General features: G+C 40.0%; 1 protein-coding gene across 1 annotated transcript; it reads left to right on the top strand.

Moving 5' to 3' along the window:
* The first annotated feature begins 22,380 nt into the window (after positions 1-22,380).
* Positions 22,381-23,232, top strand: LOC133093691 (14-3-3 protein gamma-like). The gene is made up of 2 exons (XM_061193655.1): positions 22,381-22,467; positions 22,579-23,232. Exons 1-2 carry the CDS (start codon positions 22,381-22,383, stop codon positions 23,230-23,232), a joined length of 741 nt encoding a protein of 246 aa, XP_061049638.1.
* Positions 23,233-24,122: the final 890 nt, after the last annotated feature.

Genomic DNA, 24,122 nt, shown 5'->3' with positions numbered 1-24,122 from the left:
TAGGTCAGGAAAGACTTCCCCGAAAAGGAGGTGCTGCAGCTGAGCCATGAAGGAGGGTCGGATCTTCTGCAAAGATACCCTAAGCCTGGATACAGGCAGGAAATGGCCATGTGTATCTTTTAGAAGCATCTTCAAGTCTTCCAGAGTGAATTCCTGCTGTTAACAATCAATTTTTTAATTAACTGGGATACTGGCAGATTCTGTGACCTAGAACTGGGACAGATGGATGGCTCTGTCCCTTGATAAAGAAATATTAGGTTCTGCCACAGTTATTTCCACTCACTGTTGAAATGTCCTTCTCAGTACTATGTTTATCACATCAATTTCCTGCTCGAGAATTTACCAGACTCACAATTGTCCTTTGGGACTAAAGTACCCCAACTTTCAATGTCATCTGCATGAGTACATGCCCAAATTACTTTTTTTTTTTTTTTTTGCCAATCAAATTTAATAATATTTTTTTAACATATTTATTGGAGTATAATTGCTTTACAATGGTGTGTTAGTTTCTGCTGTATAACAAAGTGAATCAGCTATACATATACATATATCCCCATATCTCGTCCCTCTTGCGTCTCCCTCCCACCCTCCCTATCCCACCCCTCTAGGTGGACACAAAGCACCGAGCTGATCTCCCTGTGCTATGTGGCTGCTTCCCACTAGCTCTTTTACTCCAAACCTCATCCTTTCATTTCAGCCAAACCTATTGCCTGACTAGCCCCTGCTCCAAAAGTCATTCTTTCCTCCTTTATAGCTTTGATCAGACTGTCCCCACCATTTGGACAGGAAAGAAAGAAAGGAGGGAAGGAGGAAGAAGGGAGAGAGACAGAGGACAAGGTGGTAGAGAGAAAGGGAAGATGGAAGAAAGAAAGAGAAAAGAGAATGTCTAATCCTTCCCAGCATGCGTTTCGCGGTTCTGCTCCCCACAGCCAGGAGGTAGACCAGTTGTCTGACACACTTCCAGTAAGTCTGAGTCGTTCTTCCCTAGGGTAATTTATCTGGTCTTGTCAATTCTGTCCTGTGACTTCCACAGTCAGCTCTACCCTCCAGAAAATGACACGGGAAGAAGACAAGTTAGCTTTTAGCCAGAGATGCAGGGAGCAGGACAGATCCTCTTAGGGTCCCTGTTCTTCATCCAATACTGGGACCTTGAGCATTAGTATTTCATTCTGTTCACTCCTAATCCTCAAAGTACCCACATATGCCAATCTTAGTTATAAACTGAAGCCGAGATGCAACGTACTGGGTTTTAGCAGGATTATCTCCGAAGCAGTGAGTTTTCAAGTGAGTTTCCAAAATCCTGCCCCTGGAGCCTCCTCACGTGTATATACATGATGGCAAAGCACCAAAGGAAAAAGCAAATAATTCAATCTAAAGCCAAAGCCAATTCTGAATGATTTGTCTTGACAGAATTAACTGATTTTGCCAAATGCTCTGATGTTCTATAACCATAATTACACTTCACAATTTGTTGCAACACCATCACTTGGAGACAGAAGTGCTGAATTAATTGTACCATTTTTGTGACCTCTAGACTATCTCCATTAAGACCAAGTTAATTTCTCAACATGGGAAGATTCATTTTTCGTACAGAATAATATCAGTAATAAACCCAGAGCATAAGTGAGCAGTGTGCACAAACGGCTGCTATCAAACAGCTATGCGATCACACCCATAGTTCCGCTTAAATGCAATTTATGTCAAATGCGTTAACGGAGGATGTGATGAGTGTTTGATTTGTTTTGGCTTTGTGGGCAAATAGCATAATTTCTCAAGGATTCATATACATGTTTGTGACTAGGCAAAACTAATAAGTAGGAGTGTTCACCTGGAGGGTCATTTATGGAGTCTCAATGCATTTCTGGAAGACAGGCGTCTCTGTAGAGACAGCTGGGGGATCTCTTGTCCAAGGCACTCTAGTCGTCAAGAAGGCATTGGGCACATGCTGGTTCTGGGGACATCTCATCATTCTTCAGGAATTTCCCTGAATATGTGCAGAGCAGCTGGACAATCCTGAGATAGTCCAAGCCAACCCTTGGGCCAATGTTTTGACCCCAATGTGTCTGTGAGGCAGGCAGGACTGCAGCCTGGTGGTCGGTCTGTGAAGAGCACTTTAGTTGATGGTTTGAGCAAGAAGGTTGTTTCAGAACATCATTCTGTTGCAGATTGAGAAGTGACCCGTGTGCTGGCCAGGGGCTGACCAAGCTCCACCCATTTCTCTGCATTGGATTCAGGATGGCAAAAGTTCTCATTTATGGATAATGCCAATAACCAAGGGAATGGACTTAGAACTAATTAAGATAAATAATCAATGCTCCATGATTTCTGAGCGACTGACTGATTTCACTTTAAAAGATGTGTTATTTTTCAAAGCTAATACTAAGCTGACTTGGTTTTAATGTAAGTAAGGAATGGGGGATGCAAAACTTTAAGCAGACCGAAATTATTCATGGCCTCTCCTAAGTCAGCTAGAACTAGTTTTTCAGATTGCTGTCTGTTGTTTAGATTTTTTGTCCATTAATGATCTTGACTATGAATGCTAGTTGATTCTAGGACATTACACAGTGATAAATTTATGTTATTTCTACTAATAAATTCTATTTAACTCTAAACAGTGGAGTTAGTTTGTGTCAACAAAATTATTGATGAAAATGATACATAAGTAATACTATGGCTTTAAAAGTGATTTATCAAGGAATCAATCATTCAAATGATACAGTATTAAGCATTTGTAAAAAAGTTGAGACAGATTAGCAATCATCATACTTTTTTAACTTATTTCTCCTGAAAATGGGGGAATTAAGCTAAATATGTGTTACATGGCAAAGGTCTGACATTACCACCATGCAGAGGTTTCTGGGAGTGGCAGGGCAGCATCCAGTCCTCGCAACCTATGGGGTGGAGAACATGCAAATGTTTAGAGGGGGGAAAAGACGCTGGCACTAGGTATCCTCAGAATATGCCCCAAGCCTTTAAGTCTCAGGTTTGAAAAATGGCACCTTTTGATGAACTGTGCTCTGACTGAGAAATATCATTACGCTTTTAAAATGTAGAGTTTCATGTGTGATGAGAAAATCTGCATGTATGTACTCAAAAGCCAGAAGGAAATATTGAGACACTCAATGTACTACTAAACTTCCTTGATTACCACAGGTCTTCTTGGGATTTTTGAGGTGATACAGTCCAAACCTGAGATGAAGTTGGTTTTTCAGCCCCCTGGAATGAAATGGTTTATAAGGCAAATTAAGAATACAGAGAGAAGATTTCAGATGAAATTTTCATATTGAAATAACTTTTAAAATACCCTTCAAACATGTCAGAAACAGTCATTTATAAAAAAGAAATGACAAGCTCGTTACATTTGCATGTCACATATCTGAAAGCTAAACTGACCAAAACTTCAAGAACAAATGTAGCCAAGAATCCAGAAGTGAACACGACCACATTCCTTCCATCCCTCAGCACTGTGACCAAGGCTCACCTTCACCAAGATGTGCACCCTGCTCCCAGGGAGCCATTGGTCCACGCTAACACAGCACTGAGCAGTCACTTGGAGATTCCATGTTCATTTCCCTGAATCCACAGTGGACTGGGAGCTCCCTAGAGAAGGGACCATGTCTTTCATCTCTTTGTCTAATCGTGTTCTCCTGACATGAAGAAGGAATCAATAATTGCAGGAACAGAGGAGGTGGAGGAAGAAAGTAAAAGGAGGAGGAGGTGGAGGAGAAGGAGAAGATGGAGATTAAATAAGAAAGAAGAGAAAAGTCCACGCAAAGAAAAAGCAGCACCACCTTCAGGTTATCTTTTTTATATGAAAATAAGTACCTAATCATGGAAAACTATGTGCTAATGTAAGGAGAGATAGAGGAGAGCAGAGACAGCAAACAAAAGACTTATACGAAGCAGGGGCTTTTTCCTCTGTGCTCTGGTAATTTAACACAGCAACCCAGAACGACTTGGGTTAAACAATGCATATAGGGCACAAGACTGAGTAGTTACTGGAAATAAGGTACAAGGTGGGAGCTTAGTCATAAATGAATATGAGAACCTAGTTACTAAGATCTGGAATACAAGGACTTGCCTAAGGGAGGATTGGGCCTGGAATCCTAACTGAGGCCAAGTTAATGGCACTAGTTGACAGTCTTGCAGAGGGCAGGAGAACAAGCCAAGAAGGTCACTATACTTACTTTTACTCTCTGTAAATTCTCAATTTTTTTGATATTTGCTAAATGAATTTTTCTTGAAATGGTGGAAAGGCCTGAAATTGTAACACAGCTAATATATCTCAAGATGGGAGGCAAAATGTTACCAGTTGGGTTCTCCAGAAGCTGACACTTGAAATGGAGTTTGAGATACGAAATGTTTTTGAATCTCAATAAAGGGATTCAAAGGGAGGAAGTAGGATTGGCAGAGGGAGAAGTCAAACTGAAATGCAGTCCTGATAAAACCTTAGACAACCCAACGGGGAGATCTAGAGCAAATATTCCTGGTCATAATTTCCCACATCAGGTCAAAGTGGCCAAGGTTTTATACCCCGGCTTTGCTTAGCCACCGGATTCAGGCTGTTCCATAAAGGTTTGATCTCAGACAACATGCCTCTCTATAACAAGATAAATTTTACTTCTTCCTTTCTGATTTGGATGCCTTATTTCTTTTTCTTGCCTGATTGCTCCAGCTAGGACTTTCAACACTATACTGAGTAGGAGAGGTGAGAGTAGGCACCTTTGTCTTGTTCCTGATCTTAGAGGAAAAGCTTTTAGCTTTACACTGTTGAGTATGATGTCAGCTGTGGGCTTGTCAAATATGGCTTTTATTATGTTGAGGTAAATTCCCTCTATACCTAATTTGCTAAGAGTTTTTATCACGACAGGATATTGAATTTTGTCAAATGCCTTTTCTGCCTCTATTGAAATGATCATATGATTTTATCCTTCATTCCGCTAAGATGGCGTATCACGCTTTTTGATTTGCAAACGTGAACTATCCTTGCATCCCAGGGATAAATCTCACTTGATCATGGTATTAATTGTCCTAATGCATCGGTGAGTTGCTACTGCCCTCTAGTGGTTGTACAAAAGAGTAGCCCCTGGGATGATTACCTGCTGGGGACATGGAAGTACAGTCTTCAGGTCTCTGGACTATGTAACCAGTGAGCTTTATTGTCGCATACTGTTAGGATGCCACCAAGAAAGGCATACCAAAAAAAAAATTCAGACATTGGGAAAATGTGGGACAAATATTTGGCTAACTTCAAACAGAGAATAAATAAATCTCACAACCACCATCAAAACTTGACAGTACCTTAAGTGTATTAGTGACATAAAATATGTCCAATAAATGGGTAGACTCTATGTTCCTTGTAAGATTTCAGAATCCTCTTTGGTACTTCTTAGCATGAGTCAAGATTTTGAATCAGAACTAAAACTGTGTCCAACGTATCCTAACTTGACATTGGCACCTATGTCATCCATTTCTATAATCCTCAACACCTAGCAGATGATCTCATATTTAGGAGGCACTCGATTAAGTTTCATGAAATGCTTAAATGAATCCACACAATTGCATATGTCAAATGGCTCATTCCATAGACAGAATATTAACAGCTAATATTTAACAAGCACTTAGCTAAGTGCTGGGCATGGTTATATGCACTTAATATGCAATCACTCGTTCGATTCTTATGACAACCTTATGACATAGATACAATCATTATCATTACCTCTTTACAGATAGGGGAACCTGCCCAGACTACTCTAAAGTAGGGTTGAACTCACCCCCCCACCCACACACATGAAGTTAGGCATGACCATATTACTTGGTTGGGCCAAAGAAATATGTGTGGAAGCGACATGCCACTTTCAGGCATAAGCTCTAAGAATCAATGCATAATTCACAACAATCTTTTCCCCCTTCCAAGGTGATCATGGATGCACTTGTCAAGATGAACCTCTGTCAGCCTAGTCCCTGAGTGACTGATGAACAAAAACAACCCCTGTTGGACATGTAGCATGGACAAGATATAAACCTTCACTGGATTAAGTCATTGAGATTTGGGGCTTGTTTATTTTTTCAGTATAATCTGGCCTATCTTGAATATCATTTATTGAGCATGTAACAAATGCAATCGAGGTGCTAAGCTCTTTACATAGATCATCTCATTTAATTGTCAAAACAACCTTGCAAGGTAGATGTTATTATTCCTGTCTTATAGTTGGGCATATAGCCTTGGAGATGTTATACAGTGTGACCTAGTCCTCCAGTTGCTGAGTCACAGAACCAGCAAAGCATGTGCAATCATTTATCACTTGCCAGTTATTAGCCATTCACTACATGGGCTGCAGAGGAATGCACAAAACTAATACTACATGTTCTTAATCAAGGAGTTTGCCATCTTACTTGGAAAGGCGAATAAAGATGGCTAGCCATCAAAAAAGGAAAATAGTGGTCTGTGATGGCCTGAACGTTCAAAGAAGGCTTCATGGGAGGGCTGGCGAGGTGATCCGCATTGGTGGGGAAACACATTTATGTGCACAGAACAGAGAGAGGATATCTCAAGCAGGGCTAACAGCATAAGAGAAATGCATAATGACAGGAGCAAGGAGCATGTAAGTAGGGAAAAACACCAGGCGGGCTAGAGCAGAAGGCTAAAGTTGAAAAGGAGCAGCAGATAAAATCAGGCAAAATCAAGAGTATGGACATGAGTGTCAGGTGGAGGATTTTATTCATTTATTCATTCATTCGACAAAAAAAATTCTGACCCCCTACAATGTACCCAGCACTGTGCCATACACAGTGAGTGTAGTTTATGGTCTAGGGAAAAATTGATATTAATCAAATAATTACAAGGGAAGTAGAAGGTAAGGTAGGAGCAAGGGAAGGGGTCCCCATGAGGACGGGTCTTGGGAAGTAGTGAGTCAGTGCCCAGCTGGTTCATAGAGCCAGTCAACCAGTGCTTGTTGAACTCACAAGAGTGAATAGAGAGGAAAAGATTAGTATTAGATTAATTATGATGGATGACTAGGCAAGATTAAGTGACCTAGGGAACAGAAATGAAAGGCTAGTTATGTGCTACAATAAGAATATTTTATCTGAAATCACAAGACCTGAGTTCAAGCCTCCATGATAACATTTAAGATCTATGTGACCTTGGGAACATTACTTGACTTTTCTGTACCTCAGTTGCTAGCTGTGTGACTTTGGGCAGCTTACTTAATCTCTTTTCCATTTCTTTATCTGTAAACTGAGGGCAATAATCACTACCTCACCCAGTTGTGAGAACTGAATGAGATAGCGTGTGTAAAATATCTGGCAAGTGTGTAAGTAGTCAATAAATATTAATCATGTCTTTATAAAACTCAGAATTTTAAGGAAAGATGTGCTTTTATGTTAAAAATATTTTTGACGTTATTTAAGGGTAAAAGAAGGGATTTCTATGGCACCAATAGAGAACATGGGAAAGACCCAGGGTATCGCATATACTTAATTTGAAACAAGTGTTGGCGTGCTCTTCCCAATATGACAGGACTCTTGGTAGCTGCTCAGCTACACTCTTGGAAACTCTGAGGGTACCGGTTCAGTTGACAGGCTGCTCACTGGACTTTACTAATGTGTAACCCTTCCCAAGGCTGCACCTACTCTAAGCCTGGCACAGGTCGCCAACAACAAGCTTGAGAAGCAATGTGCCCATGGCTGGTGGAGGAGGGAGATGAGGTAGAGAAGCAGGTAGCCTCTGATGAAGAACATTACTGCTGAGGATACACAATAGGTGTCCATACAGACTGAAAGAAATTCCGGAGCTGGTTTCCATTGTCAGTCCCACCTCAGATGAGACTGTGCTAAGGGTACTGAAAGACAAAGACAGCTGAAAGGCAGAGGGAGGCAACACTAGCTCCAAGCATCCTTCCAACCCTGTGGCATTCATCAGAACCATGGACACTTCCACCGTCAATGAGAGATAGAAATAGGGAAGGTGGTAGCATGAGTCAACTTTCTCAGGCACATCCCTGCTTATCCTTGATACTCTGGGGACTTTACTGTGCAGAAGTAGCCCCCACCCTGCCTGGTGCAGCCCAGCTCAGCAGGTGCGTGAGTACTGGAGCAAAAAGCTGCTGAATTTCAGCCCCACTTGAACCTGTAACTATGATGTGCCCATCAGCCCCAGTGAAGCCAACTCGCTGGCATCTGAAGGCAAAAAGAATAAAGTGACAATGCTAAATTCAGTTTTAAGCAAGCATGTTGGCCCTTCTGTTACCCATAGAGGCCCTTGCATGCTGCTGAACCTCATCTTCAAAGAAAGTGATTAGAGACCTCACGTTGTGCAGCTCACACCCTAAATGAGACCACTGCTGGGAAAGGATATTTGGATTAACTTCATGTCATGAAACTAAGATGGCAATGTCTACCTGCAGACCAGTTGAGAAGGAGCCCTGACAAGGTGTGTGTCCCCATGAGGGAGAAGGGGCTGGAAGCTTACTCCCCTGCCCACTAGTGGGTTCCTGAATGCAGTACCCAGGCCTCAGCTTAGGGCCTGACTTGGAGTTTTCCTTCAGAAAGTGCCCCTGGAAATGATACTAATAACTATATCTTCCACTTAAAATCACTGTGATAAGCAGTCTACCTTATTTCATTTACTTTTCATTGCAATCAGCATCTTCAGATTCCAGATATGAAAACTGAGGTTCTGAAAGGTTAAGTAACTTGTCCAAAGTCAAACAGTTAGTAAGTGATAAAATAATTCTAAACTTATGTTCTTAATTATAGTATCTGACATTGAGCCTGTGCTGAAAATTCCCCATGGCTATGGGTCCAGGAAAGAAATTGTCTTTCCCCAGCCAGATATCAGGAAGCACTGAAAGTCTCTGAAGAACATCCTTACCATATAGAGATGCAGGCACAGCATTTTTCGTAGAGAAGTTTGGGAAATGAGTAAAAAGAAGATGAGGAAGTTCTTCTCTCTGGTTTCATGACTAAGGGCTCTGAAATGGAATTCAAGAATAAGAGTTATAATAGTAATAGTAGTAGTAGTAGCAGCAGCAGTAACAATAATAATAACTAATATTGAGAACCTACTATATGCCAGACATTCTTCTAAGATAGTGGAATTAACTAAAGTATATTAGGAATCACAAGACATGTAAACAGATTATATTATTACATTTACCAATTAAGTGATGGAGATTATAAGTATTTTTAAAAGACCAACCTAAAATAAAACCTCAAGAAAGATGGAAAAATAAAGGAATCAAAAAAGATATATCTTGCAAATATTACCAAAAAGGAAACTAGGCAAGCAATATTAATTGCATAAAAAATTTAAGATTAATAAAAATATGGAGCAATACAAGGAATAATAAAAGGAACATTCAAACAAAAAATGTGGAATAATAAAGGCTGCAAATATGCACCAAACAACATGGGCTCTGAGGCAGATTGTATTTTCCAAAGTTGGCCACAAAAATATCTCCCATTCCACATGATCTTCTGCAGTGTGACCATGTTACTCCCCATGAAGAGATAGAGTCTGATTTCCCTGCCCTTAAATCTGAGTTGGCTTTAATCACTGGGTTGAAACCAATAAGATGAAACAGAACAGATGCTATGAGATTTCTGAGGGGCACCATCAGAAGAAGGCTTGCAGTTTCTTCCTTGTTCTCTTGAAACCCACTCTCCAGGCTCTCCTCCTTGGGGTGCTCCCTCTCAGATCCCAGCTGAATGCCATGCTATAAAAAAGTCAGGTTCGTAAAGGGACATGTGTAGGTGCCTTGGACATTAGCCTCGGCCTTTGAGTCACCACTGCTCAGGCCCTAGACTTCATGTGAAGAATTGTCCAGGTGATCCCAGTGCTTAGCTATTTGAGTCATTTGCTCCACAGGTTGAAGAGAAAAGACAGGCCATCACCAATATTCCCTGCACAGATTCCTGACTAAGAATTCAGGAGCATAATAAAAATATTATGTGTTATGCCACTAAGCAGGCTCTGTTTTACAGTGATAGATAACCAAAATAGGCTCAAAATATAATAAATCAAGTAAAATAAACTGCATAGGCTCACTATGTATAACATAAAAATTTTTTAATTTCAAAGAAAATTTTAAAATTTATAATCATGGTAGAAAATGTTAACCAGCTCTATCAAAAAACAATAGCTCAAACAAATAAAAAATTGTAAGAATAAAGAACAACACAATTAGCAACTTGATCTAATAGCTATGAGAATTCTAAACCCACAAAATAAATAACATATTCTTTACAAATTTAAATGCAACACTTATTTTTTTCATTATTTTTTAAATTGATTTTGACTTTGCATTAGTTGACAAGAGAAGTCTAAAATAATTTTAAAGAATCAAATCAATACTATACAGACAACATTTCTTGATATAACACAATTAAATTAGAAATGAACAATAACAAAGAAAAACAAAGTTGGAGGTATCATGCTCCCTGACTTCAGCCTATACCACAAAGCTATAGTAATCAAAACAGTATGTTACCCACACAAAAGCAGACATATAAATCAATGGAACAGAACAGAGAGCCCAAAAAATATACCAATGTTATATGGTTAATTAATCTACAACAAAGAAGGCAAGAATATACAATGGGAAAAAGACAGTCTCTTTAGTAAGTGGTGCTGGGGAAACTGCACACCTAAATGCAAAAGAATGAAACCAGACCAATTTCTTTAACCATATACAAAAGGAACTCAAAATGAATTACAGACTTAAACATAAGACCAGAAAACATAAACTCCTGGAAGAAAACAGTCAGTATGCTCTTTGACAGCAATCTTAGGAATATTTTTTTGGATCTGTCTCCCCAAGCAAAGGCAACAAAGTACAGTAAATAAATGGGACTACATCCAACTAAAAAGATTTTGCACAGCAAAGGAAACCATCAACAAAACAAAAAGGCAAACTACTGAATGCGAGAAGATATTTGCCAGTGATATATCTGATAAGGGGTTAATATCCAAATTATATAAAGAAATTATACAACTCAATATCAAAACCAACAGACAAACAATCCAGAGTGGTGGCCTAGATGGCAGAGTAGGAGGACCCAGAGCTCACCTCCTCTCACAGACGCACCAACATTGCAACTACTTACAGACCAACTATCGATGTGAATGACCTGAAAACTAGCAGAAAAGATTTTCCACAACTAAAGATCTAAAGAAGGAACCAAAAGGAGATGAATAGGAGGGGTGGAGATGTGGTGTAGTCAAGACCCACACCCCCAGGTAGGGAACCCACAAATGGGAAGATAAGCACCACTGGAAGGTTTTCCCCAACTAGCGAGGGATCCAAGCCCCATATTGAGGGCCCCAGCCCTGGGGTCCTGCACCAGGAAGACAAGCCCCCAGAACATCTTTCTTTTAAGGTCAGTGGGGCTTGAGTACGGGAGAGACAGAAGGAGATAGGAAACAGAGACTCTGTTCTTAAAGGGCTCACACAAAATCTCACACACTCCATGTCCCAGTGCAGAGCAAATTTAAAACTTTAGGTACATTCCTTTTGATTATGGAAAAAATTCAAATGAAAGTAGAGAAGAGTATAATGCAACCCTATGTATCCATTATCCAGCTTCAATCATGATTAGCATTTGACTATCTTGGAGTAAAAAACATCGTATCATTCCATCCATAAATCCTTCAGTGTGTGTCTCTAAAAAATAAGCATCTCTCTCTTTTATTAAGCAAACCACAATTCTGTCATCACACCTAAAACAACTAATAGTTATTCCTCATTAATTTTTTATATAGTTAGTTTGAATAAGGATTCTAAACAAGATCTATATATTGCATTTGGCTTATGTGTCCTTAGGTATCTTTTAATCTATAAGTTCAACTCTCTCTCTCTCTCTCTCTCTCTCTTACTAATTATTTGTTGAAAAAGTGGTGTTTTTCTTGTGGAATTTCCCATGTTCTGGATTTTATTGATTCTGCCCTCGTGGGGTCAGAATGTTCCTTGTTTTTAACATGGAATATTTAACATATTCCTTGTTTCCCTGTACTTCCTATAAATTATTAGTTAGATGTTGAGATCTAATTTGGTCAAGGTTTGGATTTTTGGCAAGAATACATCATAGGTGGTGGTGTGTACTCCCAGCACATAAACTCAGGAGACTTTAGAAGTCATCAGGGATTACTGCCCACCTTCGTTTGACCATTAAGAGCCGCAAAGTTGTGATCTCCTAGCATATCATTTTTTATTTATTAACTAAAATTATTCTAAAAAGAGCTTTCCTTCATCAACTATTTAGTTACCCCGAGGTATGGTTTGTACCAGAAAAGCAGGATAAATACTGACACTTTCCATTTCTAAAAGGTTTTCAGGACAGTAATTTGATCTCCAAACATCAAAGGTTCCATAAAGGATATTTTTAGTATCATTATGAGTTCATGGATTTTAATATGCGTGATGTATTTCAATCCACTGCAGATATTATTCTTTTCGACTGTCATATTGTGCCATCTTTGGCCAATGACAATGAACCCCTTTAATTAGGCTTCAGGGTCCTATTGTTATGACCCTGGTAGTCTTTGATAGCTTCTTTGTTATCTATTGTGACAGATGTTCCAGACTCATTTTGTACATTTTCTGCCCCAGATCTGGACTCAGCAATTCTTCAAGAAGCCGTGATTCCTTTCTGTGGGAATGATATTTAGAGAAATGCATTTTTTAATGGACAGATTGGAAATAAATTAGTTATGTGGTCATTTCAAGAAGCTAGAAGCAAAAAGCCCTTTAAAAAGTAGTGGAAGAAAATAGTAAAGTTAAGGGTAGAAATTAGGAACTAAAAGATGGTTCCTTGCAAAACTAACAAAAATAGTTTAATAATAACAAAACAGACAAAATTTTAACCAGAATTTTAACAAGACTAAGTAAGAATGAAAAGGCAGAAATAAGCAATATTGTGGAGGAAAAAAAGAAGAAAAAGCTACATCTACAGCAGAGTCTAAAAATCATAATTTAATATTATAGATAATTTTCTCTCAATATATTAGTAAGCAGATATATTAGAATCTAAAAAACAAAGTGAAGACGAAAAGGAAACCTGAATAAACCAAAAAACTATGAAAGAAATTGAGTTGAAAAGGGGAAAACTCTTCTTCACTCCCAAAGACCCGGAGCCAGGGGAGTTTGGTCAAAGTATTAAGGAATGTGTAAAGTGAGACTTTCGCTTACCCGTTACCATATCACCAGAAACTAGAAGAGGGCCTGGCACATAGTGAGTACTCAATAAGTACGTGCTAAATAACAACCCAATCCAAAAATGGGCAGAAGACCTAAATAGACATTTCTCCAAAGAAGATATACAGATTGCCAACAGACACATGAAAGAATGCTCAACATCATTAATCATTAGAGAAATGCAAATCAAAACTACAATGAGGTATCATCTCACACCGGTCAGAATGGCCATCATCAAAAAATCTAGAAACAATAAATGCTGGAGAGGGTGTGGAGAAAAGGGAACACTCTTGCACTGTTGGTGGGAGTGTAAATTGATACAGCCACTATGGAGAACAGTATGGAGGTTCCTTAAAAAACTAAAAATAGAACTACCATACGACCCAGCAATCCCACTACTGGGCATATACCCTGAGAAAACCATAATTCAGAAAGAGTCATGTACCAAAATATTCACTGCAGCTCTGTTTACAATAGCCAGGACATGGAAGCAACCTAGGTGTCCATCATCGGATGAATGGATAAAGAAGATGTGGCACATATATACAATGGAATATTACTCAGCCATAAAAAGAAATGAAATGGAGGTATTTGTAATGAGGTGGATGGAGTTAGAGTCTGTCATACAGAGTGAAGTAAGTCAGAAAGAGAAAAAGAAATACAGTATGCTAACACATATATATGGAATCTAAGGGGGAAAAAAAGGTCATGAAGAACCTAGTGGCAAGACGGGAATAAAGACACAGACCTACTAGAGAATGGACTTGAGGATATGGGGAGGGGGAGGGGTGAGATGTGACAGGGTGAGAGAGTGGCATGGACATATATACACTACCAAATGTAAAATAGATAGCTAGTGGGAAGCAGCCGCATAGCACAGGGAGATCAGCTCGGTGCTTTGTGACCACCTAGAGGGGTGGGACAGGGAGGGTGGGAGGGAGGGAGATGCAAGAGGGAAGAGATATGGGAACATATGTATATGTATAACTGATTCACTTTGTTATAAAGCAGAAAGTAACACACCATTGTAAAGCAATTATACTTCAATAAAGATGTTTAAAATAAATAAATAAATAAGTATGTGCTAAATAAACAATCTTGATCACACATAAACTGTTTCAAAGAATGGAAAAATATGGGATGATGTAAATTAACTGATGGTGTTGCCGAGTCCAAGCTCATACTGCTCACTACATGACAGGCCAATAAACCAAGAGACAAGTTGCTGGGGCAAGGAATACCAACTTTATTCCGAAAGCCATCAGACTGAGAAGATGGTAGACTAGTGTCCCACAGAACCATCTTACCTGAGTTAGAACTCAGGCATCTTTTATACTAAAAGGGAGGGGTGTGGCTAGTTGTTGCAAACTTCTTGGTGCCAGAATCCTTTGGTTCTGCAGCTGTCCATGTAGGTCTGGTCACAATGTTCCTGTAAACTTCCAACAAGACAATCACTATTTTCTGTTCTGCAACTTTTTATCTCTACATGAATGGAAAAGTGTTATACCATTAAAGGTCAAGCCTGGGAAGCAGAGCCCTGAGAACGTGCTATTAGGTATATTTCAGGCTACAGGCAACATTACTTTACAAAGGTACAGAGCCAGCAGACTAAGCACAGGCAACAGCACAAAGGTGAGAGCTAAAGGAATAGGTCCAATATGGAGTCAGGCTTGTTCTTCACTGTTACAGTGGGGGAGGGCACAGGCTCAGCACTAAAATGAGGGAAGGAAGGAAGGAAGGAAGGAGGGAAGGAAGGAGGGGAAGAAGGAGGGAGGGAGGGAGAGAGGGAATTATAGATCAATCTCATTTATAAAACTAAATGGAAAAACTTAGGTAAAATATCATTAAATTGAATACAACAGCATAATTCGATAAGATAGGGCATATCCCAGGAATGCAAGGAAGTCTATTCATATAATATACCACAATACCAGATTAAATGAGAAAAACTATGTGATTAGCTTAGTAAATGCAGGAAAAGATTTGATGAAATTTAACACTTAATCAGGATTAAAAGTAACTTCTAATAAAATAATTATTATTCTTTTAGAAAATAATTTCTTTAACATGTGACAGGGCATTTATCAAAACCTAACACAAATAATATGTTTAATGGTGAAACATTACAGGTTGTCCCTTTAAAATCAAGAACAAGGCAAAAATGCCTCCATCATTGCTTCTATCCACCATGGTACTGAATACAAGCAATTCAATTCATACAAACACAGAACTGAAAAGAGGAAATTAATTTGCAAATGAGAGAATTCAGCAAGCTTGCTAGAGCTAGGAGTTATATACAAAAATCAATTGAAATTCTATGTAATAGCGATAATCAAATAGAAAAGATAATAGGAAAAGATCCCATTCACAGTACCAAAAGATTAAAATCTGTAAGGAGTCTTGGAATAAATAGATGTGCTTTATGAAAAAATTATAAAGTATTATTGAAGTACATGAAAGGAGACCTGAACAAACAGAGAGATACTGCACGTTCATAGACAGGAAGACTTAATCTCATAAAGATGTCAAGTTTTCCCCAAAGTAACCTATAAATTTAATGTAATTCCAATCAATATCCCAACAGGGGTTTTATTTATGGAATGTGACAAGCTCATCCTTAAATTCACATGTAAGAGTAAAGGGCCAAGAAAATCAATGATTGTTCTGGAGAAGAGGAGCAAGGTGGGTAGGTGGGGGGAGGGTGGGACTGAGAGATGGAAGTGGGGCAAGGCAGGAAGTTACTTGCCCTTCCATATATCAGACTTTCTATAAAGCTATTGTGATTAAGAAATAGTGTTCCTGGTGCCAAGATGGACAAGTAAATCCAGCTCTGCCACTTATTAGCTAGGTGACTGGGGCAAAATTCTTAGCCCTCTGAGCAACTTCTTTCATCCTATCTGGAAATTTAATTTTATATCATCTACATCATAGGTGGGTTATAGAAACTACATAAAATAACGGATTTCATTATTGCCATTGCCTTTCATTTCTTAAGACATAATTTTCCTCACCAGAGCCAAAATTAGGTCAGAGAAACCAGGACTTTGTTACTAAGGAGCAAGAATTTAAATAATTTCTTTTAATTGTGTGAGTTTTAAACTTATTACATGTGGCATGCATGCCTTCAACAGCACAGAATTAAACTGAGGCTATTAACTCAGAATATCCAGTTAGAATAGGAGGCCAAGGTCAGACAGCATGAGGATAGCAACTAACACTTTATACTGCTTCTCTGAGGCCAAGAACCGCTTTTTACAGCTCTGGTCTAAAGTTGGTGAGCAGGGCTCTGGGACACAGTCCTGACTGGAACCTCTAGACCCCAGAGATTCTCACACTTTTTTTTCCACCACTACACACATGATCCATGATGTCGCCTTGAGGGTCAACGCCATGGATGTACTCCGATTATAGGCAGCAGCAAGATAAAATCGACTGTAGTTTATGTGTAATGCCTAGCAATTCCTTTCTCTCCTTCTCAAGAAAGTCATTAAAAGCAAATGAGATGGGTTTTAAGGGGAAAACTCTGAAACGCCTCTAATTTTTATGAATTAGATTGCTCAAAACTTTGTTACCGAGTCCAAGCTCGTTCTGCTTGCCTAATGACAGGCCAATAAATCGGAGACGAGGTGTTGAGGCAGGGAAGACAACTTTATTCGGAAAGCCGGCAGACTAGTGTCTCAAAAGAACCATCTTATCAGGTCTGGATGCCAGTTTCTTTTATAGAATCAGAGAGGGAAGTAAAGTAAAAAGGCAGAATAGAGAGGGCGAGGCAGGGAGGAAGTAAAGTAAAAAGGGCCATCAGTCTTGCAAAACATCTCCTGGAATGGCCAGCCTTGGGGAGGGGATGTGTTAATTTCTTCTTTCTTGCAGCCATTCACAGGTGGGTGGGGTTCCCTGAGGCAGACCATTATGTATGATTATAATAAGAAAAGCAACAAGAAGCAAAGGTTAAAGTCAAAGAAACAGATCCAACATGGAGTCAGAATTGGCTCTTCCCTGTTACAGCTTCACACCTTTCTTACAGCAATCATTACTGTCACAAGAGCACAGCTGAGCCTCTAAACATTTAGCCTCAGATATCACCTCTCCTAGTGACACTGCCTTCCAATGGCGGGAACAATCTTCTCTTCTCAGTCGTCACAAATCTCCAGGAGGAGCCTGAACTCTCTCTCTTCCCACCGCCTGGATGGCGGTGGTCACTTCCAGCAGGTACCACACATCTCTGTATCGCTTGGGAACTCTCATCACGCTGTCTACGTTTCATAAAATGAATTCTGAAGGTCGGAAATCAAAATCCTATCTGGGTTGAGTTTCAGGTTTCCTGGTTCAAAGAGGAAACAGGAATCTTTTGGTTCAGTGGCACTTTTCAAAAGAAGTGTAATTGAAGTCTGAAATGTTGCATAAATGGAAGATATAAGTTTTAATTGAAAAATAATTATAACCACTTAATCATTTTTAAATGAGGGCTGTAATTGCAGTCAGCGCACAATAGCCACATACAGACACTGAGATTTGTGCAATAAAGCAGGGATGGTACAGCTTGATTTGCTAATAGCACTTCCACTTCTCCTCCCTTTGTCTCAAAGATTAATTCAGGCAAGGGCTATTAGTGCTGTTAATTGGTTCTGCAATTTAGACCTTGTGCCTGTGAATGAATGACTGATGTAGTCACTCAGCCAATAAATGGGAGCACTCTGTCACCACTCCCCATTGTCCAGCAGGGCACCGTCTCGCTGCCCAGCTTGCCTCCTGCCAGCCCTTGGAGACAAAAGAGGCCCAGCGTCTCTTCTGGGTCACAGCTTCAGCAGGACCTGAGATAGGTCAACAAGATGCCTTTGAAATGAGGCTGACTTATTGAGTCTAGTGGATACTCAACTAGCACTCTTCCCCCTCACTGGAGGAAGGGTTTTGTTTTGTTTTGAACCCTCCTCTTACTCCGTGATGAGGCTGGGAAGGAATAAGAGGCCCAGCTGTTATGGAGCTTTGGCAAAAGAAAGCGCCAACCGTAACATTAGCTTGAAGATAAATGCACCCCAGCGCTCAGGAAGAAAACATTCTTTAATTGCTGCAGCGCCTTCTTGGCATGGGCACGGCACCCCCAGGGATGCTTTGGAGAGTTATCAAACCCAGTGGGGGTCCATACCGATTGTGCCAACCCCTGAGGACTTTGGAGCTAATTGCAAGCTGAAACACCACCAAAGAGGCATCCTGATTGAAGACTCACTCACCAGCATGGTCATTTGGAAAGCCATGTTGGATTTCAGGATTCAGAAAAATTTCCATTGCTCTACGAAAGAGTCCCCCTCTAGGACTGCAGGTCCCTCCCTCGCTGCCACAGATATTCAAATTGATGCTCTTCAGAATGAAGACATTGGGAATGAATGGCACCTGCCATTTTAGCTCCTGAGAGAAGCCTCAGGCCAGGAATTGGCAAAGAAGATGAGGGTGTGAAATGCCCGGAAGAGGGGAGGGGATAGGAGATGAAAGGGGCTTCTGTGACCCACTTGACATTGAGCGTGGATGTTCCCAGAATTCTGTGCAAATCGTGTACTGAGGTTACACTTTCATGCTTCTGCCCCACCCACCAACCCCAAGGGAGTGGGGGAAGTCTGTGTTTGGTTTGGATCCCATTTACTAAGTGATTCTTCTCTCCAAAACAAAAGTTAAAAATCTCTTCTACCCATACAACAGAAACTATACTATATGGGCTCAGATGAGAGAGAGAAAGAGAAGCAGCAAGCACCAAGAAGCAGTTTCTGGAATAACAAGCTACAAATTTCCAGCCACAAACTCAGATGTTTAAGAGAGTAACTTTTTCCATTCTTTAATAACTGAGCATAATTTTTACTTTGAGCCCCATTTCACTCAATGACCGAAACTCGTATCTTTCTCTTATGTTTTCCTGAGGGTTGAATCCAAGCTCCAGAGCTGATATGGTATCAAGGCATCAGGTAGGCATCGTCTGTAGAGAATTTAAAAGCAATACTGAAGTCTAATCAACGTCAATCTGCTTTTTATCATCATCATGTGACAATTCTATAAAATGTCAGTGATAAACTTCTCCCCCCCAAAAGTATCTTTTGTTGGTCTAATATCTAAACAATTGCTGTGGATACTCTTGAGTATTATATATGTAGGCTCCAAATTAGGATATTTTTATGACTTCTCTTTTAATAAACAGTTTCTGCCTGGAAGTTAATTCAGAAAGTTTCCTGCTGCCCAGTTGGCCCCAACACACTCGAACTTAGCTGCACACATTCGTTTTAAGAGTAAATTTTAAGGGTTCAGAATCATTGTGTTTGCTTCAGGCACAGTTTAATATCTCCAGCTCCTGTGGTACTTCATATCCCTTCATTTAATCAGTAGATTTGAAATAAGCCATGATAGCATGGTTATTGTAAAGACAAAGAACACATGTTATTTCAATTCTGTCATTCTCTGAGACCACTTGGAGTTTTTCTTGGTTTAAAATTTAAAGCCGAGTGCAAACTACAGTGTAATTTTTTCTTTCTTTAAAATAATCATAACCTAAGTAGAAAGTATTAATTCACTACTTTTCCCCTTTCCTGTATTGTAGTATTTGTTTTATTTTTACTTATTTTTTGTTTCCTGACATGATTATATATGGACATTTGAGAAAAGAAAACTTGCACTGTTTACATTTTTTTCTTTGGCCATTGTTATTATTTGTTTCCTTTCATGATTATACTGAAAATAATTTGGTCCTATAGAGGGAGGAAATGTTGACAACTGATCCTCTGTGGGTGTCAAATAACAGTGGACACACACCGTTGTTAGAGTGGACATACTGATCACTGAAATGGGACCTTTTCTTGGTCTCTGATTTGTGGACCTTTTGTGTCTAAGGATGATTGGGAAAGCAGGGTCTGCTTGGGATGTCATCCACGAGTAGTGGAGGACTATTCCAAGACTGGGTTTGAGTAGACACCAGGGAAGGAAAATTGTCTTAGGTTTGTAACCTATGGATTCAGCTCCTTCACTGTATTTTGCAAAACATACTGGAGGGGAGAAAATCCCTGAGCTTTACTCGCATGATTACACTGGGCCCTTACACTGAACTGAAACATGACAGAAAGAGCAGGAAGGATCAGCCAACAAGTGCCACCATTACATCTCATGTAAAGATGTGTCTGGCACAGCAAGAGCTATGGAGACACACAGAAAAGGTTCCCAGAAACCCGGTCGCTGCCAAAGGGCCAGGAGTGGCCATTCTATTCCTCATCCCAGGTGAAGACTTTCAAAAAGCTCCATAGTGAAAAGAAAATTGAAAGTGATGACAGAACCTATCCGTATATGTTTCATCAGATGGATACATTTATATTTAAGTTAAGTGTCCAACAAAAAAATTGAGTTCAGTCTCATTAACAAACTTCTTTTTGGTCTTAATAAACATCCTCAAAGATTGTTTCAAATAGATCTGGATGGTCTGGGTTTTAGAATCAATGAGTAGGTCCCACAGAGAGGCAGCTCCCTTCCCTACCAAAGGCCACATTAGCAACCTTATTTCTGTCTGAGTGAGCTTCACACTACACTCACAGTCTTCTAAAAAATAAATAAAAATACCATAAAACCTTGAGTTGCACAGAAGATAAGAATCTGAAAAGTACTTTAATCTAAGACAGTAATTGGAGGCATTAATCTTATATATAATTGGAGGGTAGAGACCTCTGCCCACCAATTTGACATTAATTTCACTGAAAGAAGATATTAAGACACAACCTTGTAATGGAATTATTAATCTGATTAAAACTTTACTCATGAACATGAACAAGCAAATCGAAAGAGAAGAAATAAAGATGTCCACAAATACAGAAAAAGGTACTTGGCAGACAATAATCAAAGAATTGCAGGTTAAAATGGGCATCACTTCCATCTATTCTTTCTTGAAAGTAATAAAATATTGATAATCCTCAGTTTTTGAGGATATGGAAAATTGTCATTTAAATATACTGTTTTTTAGCAGGAGTATAAGCTGATCTAACTTTTTGAGCGGACAATATGATCAAAATTTTAAATATGTATCTTTTTTACGCTCATACCAGATATTTCACTTCAGGGAGTTTATCCTAAGGAAATAATGAAATGAGGGGGAAAAGATTAATGTTCTAAGATATCAATATCATTGATGTCATTATAAATAATTATAATTTAAATATTGGAAACAACTAAATATACATTATATGCGATTGATTATTTTTTAAACTAGCTGAATTTTTTCCCTTTTTTGTTAACTGAAGTATAATTGATTACAATGTTTCATGTGCATAGCAAAGTGATTAGAAAATATATATAGAGAGAGAGAGAGATATCTATATACATATATTCTTTTCCATTATAGGTTACTACAAGATATTGAATATAGTTCCCTGTGCTGTACAGTAGGTCTTTGTTGGTAATCTATTTTATATATAGTAGTCTATACCTGTTAATCTCAAATTCCAAATTCATCCCTCCCCCCCTTTCCCCTTTGGTAATCATAAATTTGTTTTCTATGTCTGTGAGTCTATTTCTGTTTTATAAATAAGTTCATTTGTATTATTTTTTTAGATTCCACATATAAGTGATATCATATGATATATGTCTTTCTCTGTCTGGCTTACTTCACTTAGTATGATAATCTCTAAGTCCAACCATGTTGCTGAAAACGGCATCATTTCATTCTTTTTTATGGCTGAGTAATACTCCATCATACCACATCTTTATCCATTCATCCGTCAATGGACATTTACATTGCTTCCATGCCTTGACTCTTGTGCATAGTGCTGCTGTGAACATTGTGGTGCGTGTATCTTTTCAAGTTAGAGTTTTCTCTGGATATATGCCCAGGAGTGGGATTGCTGGATCATGTGAAATAAATTACAGTATAGACAAATGATGGAATACTACGCAGGGTCTTAAAAGACTGGGGTAAATTTTGATGTAATAGCATAAAAAATTATCCCATTATATTAAAAAAATTAAAATTAAAAATAAAGAGGTTAAGAGCCGCCTTGCGCCGGGTCCTGTGGTCGCAGCTCGAGCCACAGCCTTCGCGCCGTCGCCTCAGCTGCTCGCTTCGTGGGTCGGTCCTTCCAGCACACGGGCTCCAGCCGCGCCCGCAGCCGCCCTCCGAGCCCTTCAGGCCACCCCGGTCTCCTCGCCCGGCCCGACCCAGCCCATGAAGATGGTGGACCGCGAGCAACTGGTGCAGACAGCCCGGCTGGCGGAGCAGGCAGAGCGCTACGACGACATGGCCGCAGCCATGAAGAACGTGAGTTTCTCCTCCACCCCCGCCCCAACCCTGCTGCCTCGCCCCAGCCCCTTCGCAGACACGGGCTTTCGCTGGGTCGACTTGGGGACTAGTCGCCCGTCGCTCCTGCAGGTGACAGAGCTGAATGAGCCACTGTCCAATGAAGAAAGAAACCTTCTCTCTGTGGCCTACAAGAATGTAGTTGGAGCACGCCGTTCTTTCTGGAGGGTCATTAGTAGCATTGAGCAGAAGACATCTGCAGATGGTAATGAGAGGAAGATAGAGATGGTTCGTGCTAACCGTGAAAAAATAGAGGAGTTGGAGGCCGTATGTCAGGATGTGCTGAGCCTGCTGGATAACTACCTGATCAAGAATTGCAGTGAGACCCGGTATGAGAGCAAAGTGTTTTACCTGAAGATGAAAGGGGACTATTACCGCTACCTGGCCGAAGTCGCCACTGGAGAGAAGAGGGCGACCGTCGTGGAGTCATCTGAGAAGGCCTACGGCGAAGCCCTTGAGATTAGCAAGGAGCACATGCAGCCCACTCACCCCATTAGATTAGGCCTGGCCCTTAACTACTCCGTTTTCTACTATGAGATCCACAGCACCCCAGAGCACGCCTGCCACTTGGCCAAGACCACTTTTGATGGCGCCATTGCCGAGCTCGACACTCTCAATGAGGACTCCTACAAGGACTCCACGCTCATCATGCAGCTCCTCCACGACAACCTCACGCTCTGGACAAGCGATCAGCAAGATGACGACGGTGGAGAAGACAACAATTAAGGCCCCCAGGTGGGCTGGCAGCACACGCTGATGCTACTACTGCAGTCTTCATTTTTTTCCCATGAGTTGTGGGTTGGGTGGGGGAGGGAAAGGGAACGATGACCTTCCTAGGGAGAAACCCACGACCTGTCCCGTCTTTGATCGCCTCTTTGACATTTTTGCCAAAATACCACTAGTGGAAAGTCAGGCTAGCTATCGTGGTATTGGAATAGCAGCCTCACACTGGCATATGGACTGTTCTGTAGATTAATGCAAGTGGAGCTGTCCTTAATTTAACTTATTACTAGAAAATAGGGTTTTAAGATGAAAAGAAAACTTAAACGGAATAGCCCTCATTCAATAAGTTCTGTGGTTCCAGTAAGGATTTTTATGTACATATGCTCTTGTCTTTTAAGTTCTGGGTACTTTCTAGCTCATCTGTTTTAGCTGTGCATTTTGTTTTTCAGGGTGTACTCTACCAGACGTGGAATAGTTAAAATCCCAAGCTGATAGACTTAGAACATAAGGTATATTTATCCTTGTGGTTTAGGCCTTGCCAGTTTTCAGAAGTTTCTGATTAGTTGACAATATTAACACTAAATTGCAGTTTACAGTATTTCTACATTACAGCCATATGTGACATCAAGCCATTGATTGTGTGTTTTTCTTATTTTGGCTTTTACATCCTTATTCAGCCTTATCCAGATTGGTTTTGCTGTTATCTATCTCCTAGGCCAAAAGGCTTGCCTGAGGAGAATCAAAGCTACTTTAGGTTTTGTTTAATAGGTGCTTGGCAGATGGCGGTGGGATTTTTGTCCTTCTTTCTTCTTAACTTAAATCCACCACAAAAATGATTAATCACTTTAATAGAAACGTTAAACACCACAAAAACAGAGAAAATTCAGGTCTGT

This window comes from Eubalaena glacialis, chromosome 6 (assembly GCF_028564815.1).
Source record: "Eubalaena glacialis isolate mEubGla1 chromosome 6, mEubGla1.1.hap2.+ XY, whole genome shotgun sequence".
NCBI lineage: Eukaryota > Metazoa > Chordata > Mammalia > Artiodactyla > Balaenidae > Eubalaena > Eubalaena glacialis.
The sequence above is the reverse complement of the archived record's forward strand: the minus strand, read 5'-3'. Positions and strand labels throughout refer to the sequence as shown.

Coding starts and splice junctions, on each gene's coding strand:
- LOC133093691 (XM_061193655.1), top strand. CDS start 22,381: ATGGTGGACCGCGAGCAACTGGTGCAGACAGCCCGGCTGGCGGAGCAG. Junction 22,468..22,578: donor TGGCCGCAGCCATGAAGAAC/GTGAGTTTCTCC, acceptor TCGCTCCTGCAG/GTGACAGAGCTGAATGAGCC.